General features: G+C 46.3%; 1 protein-coding gene across 1 annotated transcript in view; it reads right to left on the bottom strand.

Annotated features, from left to right (window-relative positions):
• Positions 1–1,057: 1,057 nt before the first annotated feature.
• LOC144686145 (glutamate receptor ionotropic, NMDA 1-like) overlaps positions 1,058–15,938 on the bottom strand; it is a 62,819-nt gene continuing 47,938 nt past the window's right edge. The window contains exons 4-5 of the mRNA XM_078551288.1: positions 3,770–3,870; positions 1,058–1,382 (exon numbers count right to left, since the gene is read on the bottom strand). Of these exons, the coding sequence (XP_078407414.1) occupies positions 1,058–1,382; positions 3,770–3,870 (426 nt within the window). The remainder of the gene's footprint in view (positions 1,383–3,769; positions 3,871–15,938) is intronic.

The raw sequence follows: 15,938 nt of genomic DNA, 5'->3' as shown, positions 1-15,938 counted from the left end.
GTAAACCTTGACAAAAAGTCTGGGGTGGAGGTCAAAGGTGTACTAATGTCTAAATATGTCATTTTTCCAGTAACTCCTGCAACCAAGCCCTTGCCAAATGTAGTGGTCGGTATTTCTTTGGACTCAACTGATGAGGTCGAGAGGGGGTCCCTGACATTTGGACAGTTCAGGAGCTCCATAAATTTTGCCCAGGCTTGTAGAGGACATTCTAGTTTCGCTGCAGCGAGTTAACACAACACGGCAGACGGCAGTTATGAGTGATAAGCCCAACTCTGGTGTACAGAACAGGTGCTACGGGCTGTCTCCGATGGTGGAGGGACCATTGTGTCCCACTGGTCAGCCATCGCCCCCGACTAGAAAGTCAGGCAGACCCTGGCTAGTAAGGTGCTGACCTGTCACGATCCAGCTACTTCACTAGATGCTTGGAGCTGAGAGTCTGCTCAGCAAGTGGACAGAATCCATTGCACCAGATGAACAAACAAAACATATGAAAAGAAAGAAGATGCCAACTCTTCGATTGGCAAACTGAAATGACAGGACCATCTACACAGGATTGACAGATGATCTGGTGTGAAGAAAACGGCTCCATTGTAAACAAAGGTAGGGGAGGTCATCACCAACTGCAATAAACAGTTGGAGAGACGGGTGGAACATTACCTTGAGTTGTATTCTAGGGAGAACACTGTCACCGAGGAAGCACTAGACACAATAGGAAGCTTGCCGGCCATGACAGAGTTGAATATTGAACCCACAGTGGAGGAGCTGAGCAAAGATGATGATTCACTTGTCAATGGCAGCTCCATGTGCTGATGCTATACCACCTGAACTCATCTAGCAAGAGAAACTGGCACTCCTGCAGCATCTGCATGAACTTCTCTGTCTCTGCTGCAGGGAAGGTGCAGTGCCCCAGGATATGTGTGCTGCAAAGATACTGTACAAGAACCAAGGACGACTGCAGCGATTGTAATAAATATCAAGGCATCGCCCTACTGAGCATTGTGGGAAACGTATTTGCCTTTGTTGCCCTTGTCAGACTGCAGCTCCTGGCTGAATGCATCTATCCCGAATCCCAGTACGGTTTCAGAACTGGAGGATCTACAACGGACATGATCTTCTCAGTTCTGCTGAAGCTGCTCGATGTGATCTCCTCTTTCCATGACAACATGGTGGGTAAGGTCAGCTGTGACAGGGCAACATCAGAACCCTTTGAGATCTGCAGTGGGGTAAAACAGGGTTGTGTTCTGCCACTGACACTCCTTGGTATACTCTTGTCATGTGCCTCTTGTCTTCTCTTGTCGCAGTTGTCATACGTCTTCAGGTCATCTACAGAGGGGGTCTGCTTACATATCAGGGCTGATACAAAGCTGTTCAGCCTTACTCGACTGAGATCCAAGACAAAGGTGTGCCAAACCCTCAGCAGAAAGTTGCTCTATGCTGATGATGCCAAATTAGCATTCCATTCAGAGTAACACCTTCAGCAGCAAGTGAGCAGCCTCTAATGCTTGTAAAGAGCATCAGCATCAGGAAGCTAAATGTCATGGTCCAGGATGTTGCCATACTGCCAGCTATCAGCATTGACAATGTGATGCTGGAGGTTGTTGATGAGTTTCTCATGTGTTGGTGCAGACTCGATGGGCCGAAGGGCCTCTTCTGCACTGTGTGATTCTGTATTAGCTTCACATATCTCGGCTGCACAATCACCAGCAATCTGTCACTTGATGCTGAAATTAACTCACACATCACAGAAGCTGCAGCAGTTATGTCCAAGCTGAGTAAGAGAGTGTGAAACAACAGCAATCTGACTGAGAACACCAAACTCTGAGTCTACCAAGCCTGCACCCTCAGCGCACTCCTCTACAGTGGTGAGACCTGGACAACATATGCTCGGCAGGAGAAAAGGCTGAACAGTTTCCACCTTCACTGTCTCAGACGTATCCCTGACATCTCTTGGCAGAACAAGGTCACGCAGCTCAAAGGTCTTGGACCGTGTTAATTCCATCAGGATACACTCATTACTAAGCCAATGACGTCTCCGCTGGCTCGGCCACTTTCATCAGACTGATAATGGTCGTATCCCCGAAGATTTTCTGTACAGCAAACTGACCACTGGGTCATGACCTCCTGGGCATCCTTATCTCCACTACAAGGACACCTGAAAGTGAGATATGAAGATGGCGGATATTGACACTGGCAACTGTAAGTCAGTCGCTGACGGCCGTGACCTCTGACCGTTTGGAGGGACATTGGAAGAGGTGAGCAGAAACATAAAGCTCAGCAGGCCCCAGGAGGGAAAAACAGTTCGGACCAATACTCTTATTTCCCAGTTTTTACTGGTATTCCAATTTAAAGTGCACTAGAGCAGTTTGGGCCAGTATTCTTATTCACAGATTTTACTGGTTTTTCCTTCTGGGGCCAGGAAGAGAGCCCAGAGAAAACAGCAGCCGGGGAATCTTGTACCTTGTCAGCCCTCTGTCTTCTGCAGAAAATACAGCAGAGACGGCCATACCAGAGTGGGACCCCTGAGACACATCCGCTGATATTTAATACAGAGTTGACCATCAAGGCGCAAATATCATTGTAAGAAACAGAAAGCCACCAACAACAATGAGTAGATGTGGAATACCAGGATTTCTGAAAGGCATTCCATAAGGTGCCTCATAAATAGCTCTGGAGAATAGATCAGGGTACAACAGATATGCAGAGGCAAGGTAACTGGGGAGAGACAACTTGTGGGGATTGTTGCTGAATGCAGTCAGTATATGGGGAATACAGCTGGATGCAGGCACAATGAGGCAAATTGAACTAGGAACAGAAAGACTCTGGGAATGAAGCTGTGTACTGATAGCGTCTGGGGGAACAGTACTGAGTACAGACAGAATCACCAGGAATAGAGGTGCTGAAGGAATGCAGCTAGATACAAACTGTTTCAGGGGAAATGAAGCTGAGTGCAGGCGGACTGAGGCAAATTTTGCTGTGTACGATTGTGGGATGGAGTTGGGCGCAGTCAGATTCTGGGGAGTAAGTTGGGTACAGTCAGGCTCTGGGGAGCAGAGTTGGGTCCAGTCAGGCTCTGGGAAGTAGAGTTGGGTAGTGCCAGGCTCTGGGGTGCAGGTTTGGATCCAGTCATACTCTGGGGAGTAGAGCTGGGTACAATCAGGCTCTGTGGAGTAGAGTTGGGTACAGTCGGACTTTGGGGAGTAGGGTTGGGTACAGCCAGACTCTGGGGAGCAGAGTTGGGTACAGTCATATACCCTGAATACTGTAGGATTGAGCTGGGCATAGGCAGACAGAGAGGAGTTGGATTGAGAGACACAAAGTGAAAAGAGCTGGGTACTGACAAATGCAGAAGGAATGGAACTGCATGTGCGCAGACTCCGGGGAAACGGAGCTGGCTACAGATAAGTGCAGTGGAAGTTTAGCTGGTAGAGACAGCGTCTAGTAAAAACAGCTGGGTCCACAGACTTACATGGGAAAGTATCTAGATACAGAGAGATTCTGGGGAAAGAGATGGATACAGATAGATGCAGAAGGAACAGAATGGGGAGTGTACAGACCAGAGGAATGGAGTGGGGTGTGGGAGTGGGGAATGGAATGGGGAGTTTACAGACCAGGAGAATGGGTACAGACAGACTCTAGTGGATGGAGCTGGGCATTTGCAAAATCGTAGGGTGGAGGACAGGTTACAAACTTCAGGGACAGGACCTGGGATGAGACAGACACACAGAATATATTAACTGGCATTTATGTTATTGGACAGTTTGCCACTTACTTGGCTGACAGGATGATGACTCTTGCCTCCAACTCCTTGGCTTCTAGCAGCATTGATGTCATGTTTGTGGTGCCTGGTTCAAACTGTAGGACCTTCTCAGCCTGTAGTTGGTGCAGGGATTCAGAATTACTACACGATCTGTCCAAAACCATCCTTTTCGGCCTTTTTCCATCAACGACGCCTTTGATCTCCAGCATAGATCAGCTTAAAGGCGATCAAATAACTGGGCCCGTGTGGAGCCAATGTGAGCTACAGAGTTCTCTGTACTGGGCATGCAAACTAAGATAGAACAAGACCAAAAAAAGGGTGCGTGCATCTGATAGAGTAGAATAGAGGGGGAAAAAAGCATCTCAACCTGAAAGAGAGTTGGTCTGTCTTTCAAAAAAATAAGAGTCTTAAACAGGGTGAAGTCGGAGGAAAACGTCATGGCTTGATTCTAGAATGTACTTTAAGAAACTTGCAAGTTAGTCTTTATTAAACATGCATGTGTCCTTATAACAAGATTTGGTTAGGTAGGGGCGACGTATGTTCTTTAACCATTCTCATCAACAAACCAAAAGAATCTGTTTGAAACTAACAGCGTGCTACCAGAACAGTCTCATTGGTCATTCTGTGACTGTGGCTCGGCTACTCCGTTAGTTTACGATTGCTGGCTCGTGCAGTCTACATGCAAATATACCTTTGGTCCTCGCCTGCTGTCATACGAGTGTTGGTCGTTGTTTTCAAAGTTCCTTTTTTTATTCTGATGAGTAATGTGCACAGAGAAAATATGTAGACACAGAAGAATATTATAAACAGTTGAAAATGACGTGTAGTAAGCAATTTAACCCTCTCTCCTTCTCAGGGTCAAATGTATCACTGGAGCTTGCAAAAAAAACAGCTCCTCAGTTGTTTGAAGACTGTGTGGTACTGGCTCTGTGGTACTGGTTCTGTGGCACTGGCTCTGTGGCACTGGCTCTGTGATAGTGCCTCTGTGACACTGGCTCTGAGGCACTGGCTCTGATGCACTGGCTCTGTGGCACTTGCTCTGTGACACTGGCTCTGTGACACTGACTCTCTGGTGCTGGCTGTGTGACACTGGCTTTGTGGTACTGGCTCTGTGACACTGATTCTCTGATACTGGCTGTGACACTGGCTCTGTGATACAGGCTCTGTGGCACTGGCTCTGTGACACTGGCTCTATGGTACTGGCTGTGTGGTGCTGGCTGTGTAGTACTGGCTCTAGAATACTGGTTCTGTGATACTGGCTCTGTGACATTGGCTCTATGGTACAGGCCATGTGTTACTGGCTTTGTGATACTGGTTCTGGTACTGGGTCTGGGTGGCTGGCACTCTGATGCTGGCTTTGAGACTGGCAATTTGACACTGGCACTGCTACACTGGTTCTGGGCACTAGGACACTGGGAGCCTGACACTGGTTTCATGACAATGGCACTGCGAAACTTGCTCTGTGAGACTGGCTGTACGACATTAGCTCTGAGACACTGGCACTGTGAATCTACCTGTATAACACTGATACTGGCACTGTGAATCTACCTATGTAACACTGACACTGGCACTGTGAATCTACCTGTATAACACTGATACTGGCACTGTGAATCTGCCTGTGTAACACTGACACTGGTACTGTGAATCTGCCTGTGTAACACCGGCTCTTTGTGACTACTTGGCTCTGTTACACTGGAATTGTGAAACTGATCTTGTGAATCTGGATCAGCAGCATTGGCTTTCTGACACTGGCTCTGTGACACTGGCTGTGTGACACTGGCTCCATGATACTGGTTGTGTGATACTGGCTCTGTGGTACTGGCTCGGTGGCACCGGGGCTGTGATATTGCCTCTGTGACAATGGCTCTAGGTACTGGTTCCGTTATACTGGCTGTGTGATACTGGTTATGTGATACTGGCTCTGTGATACTGGCTGTGTGATACTGGCTCTGTGATACTGGCTCTGTGACACTGGCTCTGTGATACTGGCTGTGTGATACTGGCTCTGTGATACTGGCTGTGTGATACTGGCTGTATGATACAAGATCTGTGATACTGGCAATTTGACACTGGCACTGCTACACTGGTCCTGGGCAAACGGCACTAGGACACTAGGAGCCTGACATTGGTTTCATGACAATGGCACTGTGAAACTCGCTCTGTGAGACTGGCTATACAGCATTAGCTCTGAGACACTGGCACTGTGAATCTACCTGTGTAACACTGATACTGGCACTGTGAATCTGCATGTGTAACACTGACACTGGCACTGTGAATCTGCCTGTGTAACACTGACACTGGCACTGTGAATCTGCCTGTGTAACACTGATACTGGCACTGTGAATCTGCATGTGTAACACTGACACTGGCACTGTGAATCTGCCTGTGTAACACTGACACTGGCACTGTGAGTCTGCCTGTGTAACACTGACACTGGCACTGTGAGTCTGCATGTGTAACACTGACACTGTGAATCTGCCTGTATAACACTGACACTGGCACTGTGAATCTGCCTGTGTAACACTGACACTGGCACTGTGAGTCTGCCTGTGTAACACTGACACTGGCACTGTGAGTCTGCATGTGTAACACTGACACTGGCACTGTGAATCTGCATGTGTAACACTGACACTGGCACTGTGAGTCTGCCTGTGTAATACCGGCTCTTTGTGACTACTTGGCTCTGTTACACTGGAATTGTGAAACTGATCTTGTGAATCTGGATCTGCGGCATTGGCTTTGTGAATCTGGCTGTATGACACTGGATCTGAGACACTGGCTATATGAATCTAGTTCTATGATACTGGCTCTGCATGATTGGCCTGTGACAATGAGTCTCTGAGAGTGGCTCTGTACATCTACTCTACAGTACCCTGAATGGTTTATTAATCACTCTCTCAACATGTCCTGCAATCTCCAATGATTTATGTACATGTATCACCAAGTCCCTCTGTTCCTGCGACCTCATTAGAATTGTATCCTTTTGCGCCTCCTCGTTCTTCCAACCAAAATGAATCATTTCACACTTCTTTGTATTAAATTTCATCTGCCACTTGTCTGCCCACTCCACCAACTTGCTTTTGTCCTCCTAAAGTTTATCATTTTCCTCCTCACAGTTCACAAAACTTCCAAGTTTTGTGTCATCTGCAAATTTTGAAATGGTGCTCCAAACACCCAAGTCTAGGTCATTAATAAAAACAGATTTAATGTCACAGATCTAGAGATATACATCCAGTGCTCCAGGTCACTGTTATGGAGGCAATGCCACAAGGCCAGTGATGGTATCAAGGAAAAGCAGGGGTCCTAACACCAACCCCCGGGGAAACACTACTGTGTACCATCCTCCACTCTGAAAAATAACCATTCACCTCTACTCTGGTTTCTATCATTCAGCCAATTTCGTAATCATGCTGCCACTGTCCCTTATATTCTCACAGAATCACAGAATCACACAGTGGAAAAGAGACTCTTTGGCCCATCGAGTCTGCACCAACACGTGAGAAACACATGACCTACCTACCTAATCCCATTTACCAGCACTTGGCCCATAACCTTGAATGTTATGACATGCCAAGTGCTCATCCAGGTACTTTTTAACAGATGTGAGGCACCACCCTCCCAGGAAGCGCATTCCAGACTGTCACCACCCTCTGGGTAAAAAAGTTTTTCCTCACATCCCCCTAAACCTCCTGCCCCTCACCTTGAACTTATGTCCCCTCATGACTGACCCTTCAACTAAGGGGAACAGCTGCTCCCTGTCCATGCCCCTCATAATCTTGTACACCTCGATCAGGTCGCCTCCTCAGTCTTCTCTGCTCCAATGAAAACAACCCAAGTCTATCCAACCTCTCTTCATAACTTAAATGTTTTACCTCAGGCAACATCCTAGTGAATCCCCTCTGCACCACCTCCAGTGCAATCACATCCTTCCTATAATGTGGCGACCAGAACTGCACACAGTACTCCAGCTGTGGCCTCACCAAGGTTCTATACAACTCCAACATGACCTCCCTACTTTTGTAATTTATGCCTCGACTGATAAAGGCAAGTATCCCATATGCCTTTTTCACCACCCCACTAACATGCCCCTCCAGAGATATTTGGACACACATGTCAAGGTCCCTTTGTTCCTCAGAACTTCCTGGTGCCATGCCGTTCATTGAATACTTCCTTGTCAAATTACTCCTTCCAAAGTGTATTACCTCACACTTTTCAGGGTTAAATTCCATCTGCCACTTATCTGCCCATTTGACCATCCTGTCTATATCTTCCTGTAGCCCAAGACACTCAACCTCACTGTTAACCACCCGGCCAATCTTTGTGTCATCCGCAAATTTACTAATCCTAACCCCCACATAGTCATCTATGTCGTTTATATAAATGACGAATAATAAGGGATACAGCACAGATCCCTGTGGTATGCCACTGGACACTGGCTTTCAGTCACTAAAGTAGCCTTCTGTCATCACCCTCTGTCTCCTACAACTAAACCAATTTTGAATCCACCTTAGCAAATTACCCTGTATCCCATGTGCATTTGCCTTCTGTATAAGTCTCCCATGTGGGACCTTGTCAAAGGCTTTGCTGAAACCCATATAAACTATATCAACTGCACTACTCTCATCCACACACCTGGTCACCTCCTCAAAAAATTCAATCAAATTTGTTAGGCATGACCTCCCTCTGACAAAGCCACCCTGACTATCCCTGATCAAACCTTGCCTCTCCAAGTGGAGATAGATTCTCTCCTTCAGAATTTTCTCCAATAGTTTCCCTACCACTGACGCGAGACTCACTGGTCTGTAGTTCCCTAGCTTATCTCTACAACCCTTCTTAAATAGCAGAACCACATTTGCTGTTCTCCAGTCTTCTTGCACCTCCCTCGTGGCCAGAGAGGAATTAAAAATTTGGGTCAGAGCCCCTGCGATCTCCTCCCTTGTCTCCCTCAGCAGTCTGGGATACAAATCATCCGGATCTGGAGATTTGTCCACTTTTATGCCTGCCAACACCTCCAATACCTTGTCACTCCCTACATCAATTTGCTCAAGAACCTCGCAGTCTCTCTCCCCGAGTTCCATACCTTCATCCTCATTTTTTTGGGTGAAGACGGATGTGAAGTATTCCTTCAACACTCTACTGATGTCCTCTGGCTCCACCCATAGATTGCCCCCTTGGTCCCTAATGGGCCCTACTTTTTCCCTGGTTACCCTCTTCCCATTGATATATTTATAGAATACCTTGGGATTTTCCTGACTTTTAACAGCCAGAGCTTCCTCCTATTCCCTCTTTGCTCTCTGAATTGCTTTCTTAAGCTCCATCCTGCACTTTCTGTACTCCATTAATGCCTCTGCTGATTTGCTCCCCTTGTACCTGCTAAAAGCCTCTCTTTTCCTTCTCATCCTATCCTGGACTTTAACTTTGCTAACAAGCCTATTGTGTGGCATTTTATCAAATGCCTTTTGGAAGCCCATGTACACCACATCAACAACATTACCCTCATCAACCCTCTCTGTTACCTCTTCAAAAAACTCAAGAAAATTAGTCAAATGTGATTTTTCCTTAACAACTCTTTGCTAGCTTTCCTTAACTAATCTACATTTGTCCGAGCGATTCTTAACTTTGTCCCAGGATATCATTTCCCACCACAGAGGTTAAATTGACTGGTTTGTAGTTGCTGGGTTTATTCTCCAGTCCTCTGGCACCATCCCTGAGTCTCAGGAAGGCTGAAAATTTATGCCCAGTGCCTCTGCAATTTCCATTCTCACTTCCTTCCATATCCTTGGATTCATCTCATCCGGTCCTGATCACTTAGCTTTAAGCATAGCCAGCCTTTCTAATACATGCTCTTTATCAATTTTTAGTCAATCCAATATCTGAATTGCCCCCCCTTTCACCATGACCTGGGAAATATCTTCTTCCTTTGTAAAGACAGATACAAAGTATTTATTTAATACTTCAGCTACCATCACCGCAGCCCCACTTCCGCACCCCCCCACCCCCCACCCCCCACCCCACCCCCTCAACCCGCCTCCAGGTGTAAATTCCACTTTTGGTTTCTAATTGGCCCCACCCCTCCTTTTTGCAATCCATATGCCTACATTGCCTCCATAACAGTGGCTCGAACACTAGACCTGTGAAACTGGATCTGTGAAACTGGATCTGTGAAACTGGATCTGTGACATTGATTCTGAGACTGGCTCTGTCAGGCCAGCTCTGAGTCACAGACCCTGTCAATCTGGCTGTGATACTGACTCCGAGACACTGGCTGTATGAATCTAGTTTTGTGGCACTGGCTCTGTGCGACTGGCTTTCTGACACTGGCTCCATGAGGCTGGCTCTGTTACACTGTCTCAATGACACTGGCTGTATGAATCTCGTTGTGTGACACTGGCTTTGTGGCATTGGCTCCATAAAACTGCCTCCAAGGCACTGGCTTTACAACCCTGCAACACTCCATCTGTGAATCTGGTTCCGTGAGATTGACACTGTGAAACTAGGTCTGTGACACTGGTTCTGTGACACTGGCTGAATCTAGTTGTGTGACTCTGGATCTGTGAGGGTGGTTTCTCTGAGGGTAGCTTGGTGATACTAGCCCTGTGACACTGGCCTTGTGGAATTACCTCCATAACGCTGCTCTGAAACACTGGCTCTAAATCTCTAGATCTGTGACAATGATTCTGTTGTTATGGCTCTGCAGCATTAGCATTGTGAAACTGGCTGTATGACACTGGCACCCTGGGTGACTGACTGGCATTTCCTCTGTGTATCTGTACTGTGAGGCTGGCTCTGTGATACTCGCTGTGTAAAACTGACTTCCTGACACTGGTTCTGTGACACTTTCCTATGACATAGGCTCTGTTCCATTGGCCTTGTCACAAAGGCACCATCAAACTGGCTGTGTAACACTGGCTGTGTAACACTAGTTCCTTGAAACTAGATCTGTGAATCTAGGTCAGTGACATTGGGTCTATGAGGTGGCTCTGTGAGACTGGCTCTGAGACACCGGATCTGTGCAACTGGCTCCCTGAATGGCTCTGTGAACCTGACTGTATTAATCTAGTTCTATGACTCTGGATCTGTGAGAGTGGCTTAATGACACTGGCTCTGTTACACTGGCTTAGTGACACTGGCTCCATGACACTGGACCCATGAGAGTAGCTCTGAGACATTATCTCTGTGACACTGGATATGTGACTCAGGCCTTGTCATGTTGGTTCCACAACACTGGGTCTTTAACACTGGTTCTATGACATTAGCCCTGCACCACTGGATATGTGAATATGAATCATTAGCATTGGCACTTTGAAATGGCTCCATGACACTGTTCCTGGGACACTGGCTCTGGGTGACTGGCTACATAACATTAGCTCTGTGAAATGGGCTATTGAGACTGACATGGCTTTGTGAATCTGGCTGCGATGCGGGTGCTGTGAAACTGACTCCATGAGAGTGGACCTGTGGCACTGGTTGTACTACACTGGATCTGTTGTGACATAACACTGGCATTGTAATCCTGGCTCTGTGAATCTGACTCTGAAGCAATGTCTGTTAAACTGACCTTGTGGTATTGGCTTCATTTCACTGCCTGCGTAACACTGGCCATGTAACACTGGCTGTGTAACACTGGCCAAGCAACACTGGCTGTGTAACACTGGCCATGCAACACTGGCTGTGTAACACTGGCTCTATGACCCTGTGACACTAGATCTGTGAATCTGACTCTATGAAAATGAATCTGTGACAAGGCTTTGTGAATCTGGCTGTTTGACACTGGCTTTCTGTACCTGTCTGTCAGACACTGCCATTACAAATGTTGCTCTGTCATGCTGGCTCCTTCACACTGGCTCTATGATACCGGTTCCATATTGCTGGCACTGTGACATGGGTCCGGTGTGAGTGGTTTTATGATACTAGCTTTTTGATGCAGTTTCTGTGACACTGGCTCTGTGCCACTGGCACTGTGACACTGGCTCTGTGAGTGTGACTGTGCTTCTGGTTTTGTGAGATCTTCCCTTTGATTGGCTGTATGCCAATTTGCTGCATATGTATTGTTACAGTGCGGCGGGGGGAGATAGTGAGACTAACAAATTTAGATTAACATCGTATCTCCCCATGTCTTGGGGCTTGCTGAAGGCCATCGCCTGGTATGGGAATACATTATATTGAAGTTGAGTAGTGGCAGTGTCTGATCACTGCTGGAGTTCAGGGGAATGTTGAATCCCTGTAGGGTGTTGGCATGGAGGGAGTTTGCAATCACTAGTGAGGTTGGAAGGAATGGGGTGCATCCATGCCCATGGATTAGTTTCTGGTCCCTGCATCAGGAAAGGCTTAATCCTATGCAGACCCCGGCAACAGCTTTGAGGCAGTTTAATCCCCTGCATTTCTGGCAAAAGGAGTTCCTTGTCTCTGCTGGTGCTGTGTAGGGGCTGTGTGGGTCTCCATCATCCATCATATCTGGACAGCAATCCCCTCCTCCCATTCCCAGAGTTAGAATGCCCAATATGATTATGGATAAAGAAACTGTTTAATTGCAGCAATTGGAAGAACTCTCCATTCGGAGAGGACAATCTGATCCCTGACATCCTCGTAGGATGAATATTTGATCTCTGCAATGGGAGAAATGGTTAATCTCCAGACAGCTACTGAGCGAAAGCTCTGATCCCAGATCATATCTGGGAAAGAATGCCTCATCCCTGGTGCTCTAGTGGGATCAAAGTAGGGGGGTCTAGTGAGAGCAATTTCTCATTCATATTGATGCAACAAAAGGGGTTTCTCATTCTCATTGAAACAATGAGGCAGATCTCTCATTCCTACTGATCCAATAAGAGGGATCTCACATCCCTACTAATGAGACGCAGTGAGAGGGATTACTATTCCTACTGATCTTGTGAGCACGATCACTCATTCTTGAAGATATAGAAACATAAATTTGCAGCACAGAAAGAGGCCGTGCAGCCCATCATCTCGAAGCCAGCTGAGAAACGCTTTTTCCAGCTCTTGGTTGGTAACCCTATATCTTAGCGTACTTCAAGTGCATGTCCAAGTATTTTTAAATGCAATGAGAGTCTCTACCATCCTTTCAGGCAGAGAGTTCCAGATCCCCACTACTATCAAAATATTCCTCAACTCACCTCAAATCTTTTCAGCAATTACTTAAAATCTGCCCCTTTTTGTTAAGGGAAATAGGTCATTCCTATCCACTCTATTCAGGCCCCTCATATCTTTTTACACCTCAATTAAATCTGCCCTCAGCCTCCTCCATTCCTAAGAAACAACATTAGCCTATCCAATTTTTTCATCCTTAGCTAAGATTTTCCATTCTTGACAACATCCTTGTAAATCTCCTTTGTACCCTATATAGTGCAATCACATCCTTTTTCTTAATTCTTTCATGGGATGTGGGCATCGTTGGCAGGACCAGCATTTGTTGCCCATCCCTAACTGCCCTTGAACTGAGTGGTTTGCTAGGTCATTTCAGAGGGCAGTTAAGAGTCAACCATGTTGCTGTGGGTCTGGAGTCACATGTAGGCCAGACCAGGTAAGGTTGGCAGATTTCCTTCCCTATAGGACATTAGTGGAGCAGATGGGTTTTTAAGACAATTGATGATAATTTCATGGTCATCATTACTGAGACCTACTTTACAGTCCAGATTTTTATTAAATTCAAATTCCACCAGCTGCCGTGGTAGGATTTGAACCCATGTCCCCAGAGCACTAGCCTGGGCCACTGTGCCACCATCTCCATAATGCAGTGACCTGCACTATATGCAGTACACTAGCTGTGGTCTAATTAGTGTTTTAAACATTTTTAGCATAACCTCCCTGCTCTTATACTCTGGGTGTCAGCCAACAAAGGAAAGTATCTATCTTGTCCTGTTGACCACCTTTTCGACCTGTCCTGTTCCATTCAGAGATCTTCAGGCATCTGCTCCAAGATCCCTCTGTTCCCCACTTTGCAGCATCCAACTATTTATTGAGTTTTCCTTGCCTTCTTAGCCTTCTGTAAATGAATTACCTTATACTTCTCCCAGCTGAACTCCTGTTCCCACTTTTCTGCTGATCTGACCAGTCCATTGATACCTTTTTGCAGCCTACAGTGTTCCTCCTCACTGTCAACCACACGACCAATTTTTATAAGACCTGCAAGTTTCTTAATCATGTCCTCTACATGCAAGTCTAAATAATTGCTTAATAAACAGCAAGGGACTCAGTAGCAAACTCTTTGGAACCTCACAGGAAATAACTTTCTGGTCACAAATCATCCATTGACCATTACCCTTTGCTTCCTGCCATTGAGCCAATTTTGGATTCAACTTGCCGCTTTTGCCTTCGATCCCTGGAGCTTTTGATTTACTGGTCAGTCTGTCTCTTTGTTACCTCTTTAAAAATTTCAATCAAGTTAGTCAAGTACAAACTTCCCTTAACAAACCTATGCTGACTGTCATTGATTAATCCAGGCCTTTTCAAATCACAATTTTCAGAATTTTTTCCAATAATTTGTCCACCATTAGGGTTAGACTGATTTATAATTACTTGGACTATTCCTTCCTCTCTTTTTAAGTAACAGTACAACATTAGCAGTCCTCCAGTGCCCCAGTACCATGCCTGTAGCCAGAGAGAATTGGGAAATGATGCTCAGAGCCTTTGCTATTTCTTCCCCTTGCAGCTAAGGATAGGTCTTATTAAGGCCTAGTGATTTAAACACTTTCAAGGGTATTAAATACTTTCCTCCCTTACTATGTTTACCACAACCAATATTTAACAGTCCTCCTCAGCTACATTGTCTGCTTCATCACTCTCTTTTGTGAAAATAGATGCAAAGCATTCATTAAGAACCATGACGATGTCTTACACCTCCACACACGTTACCTTTTTGATCTCTAATTGATCCTGCTATTTCCTTCGTTATCCTCTTGCTCTTTATATATTTATGGAACTTTTCATGCTCTCCTTGATTTTACTTGCCAATATTTTTTTTTACGCCCTCTTTGCTTCCCTAATTTCATTTTAAATTTCACCCCTGCACTTTCTACACCCTCCTCTCAGCTTCCTGTTGTATTAAACCTACGGCATCTGACAGGAGCTTTTTTTTGCCCTGTCTGTATGTTCTTTAACATCCAGCAGGAGGGGCAGGGGGAGGGTTAGATTTTGGCGACCCACCCTTTTTCTTTGTGGGGAACACATTGTTCTGAATTGTCTTATGCCTCCTCCTTGAATACCTCTGACACTCGTTTACCTTCAAGTAGCTGTTTCCAGTCCAATTTTGACAAATCACTCCTCAGTTTAGTCAAATTCCAGGGAGATGGTGATGTAGTGGTGATATCACTGGATTAGTAAGCCAGAGATTCAGGCTAATGCTCTGGGGACACTGGTTCAAATCCCACAATGGCATCTGGTGGAATTTGAATTCAATTAATTAGCCTGGGCCTGAACCTTACGCTTGTCGGGATCTTGCAATTGTCTGGCCAGGAAGCAGACGCAAAATGCAATTTCACACCGGCTGGCCAATTAACGGGCAGCCAGTACAAAACGCCCACCGAAAGAAGCTCAGCGCTGCCCCGGCAGGAAGAGGGTGGGCGCTGAGAAAAGTGAGGGTGCGGGTGGGCGCTTCTAACGAACTCCCTTAAGGCACAGAGCTGCCTCAGGGAACTGCAGACCTGTACAGGTTAAATGAGAAGAAAAAATGCAGCAAAGTGTGTCTATACAACACATTCAAGCACCTGACAGCAGAACCCAAAAAACATCAGTCACCAGGGAGCTTTTTAAATTACATTTCATCCCAGCTTAGATCGAGGTTGTGGCAAAAATGTGAAATCCACCAGCCTGATTGGCCCGTTCGCCAACCGTAAAATTGCTTTCAATTGACTCCTTAGTGGGCTTAACTGTCGGCGGGCACGCTTCCAACTGCCCAGCGCACCCGCTGAGCGAAATATCGCGCAAGTGCGCAATGACATTGGAACATCCGTCCGATGTCTTCTCATGTATGCCCTGTCGGGTAGGGCATGCGCCTGCTCAAGCGACGTAAAACCCTGGCCCTGGAATATAAAGCTAGTCTCAGTAATTGTCCCATGACTATTATCATTGATTGTTGTAAAAGCCCGTCTAATTCAGCTAATGATCTGCTGTCCTTAGCTGCTCTGGCGTACATGTGGCTCCAGATCCACTGCAATGTGGTTGACTC

Source organism: Cetorhinus maximus, chromosome 10 (genome assembly GCF_964194155.1).
Source record: "Cetorhinus maximus chromosome 10, sCetMax3.hap1.1, whole genome shotgun sequence".
In the NCBI taxonomy this organism is placed as follows: Eukaryota; Metazoa; Chordata; class Chondrichthyes; order Lamniformes; family Cetorhinidae; genus Cetorhinus; species Cetorhinus maximus.
This window is presented reverse-complemented; position numbering and strand designations above follow the sequence as displayed.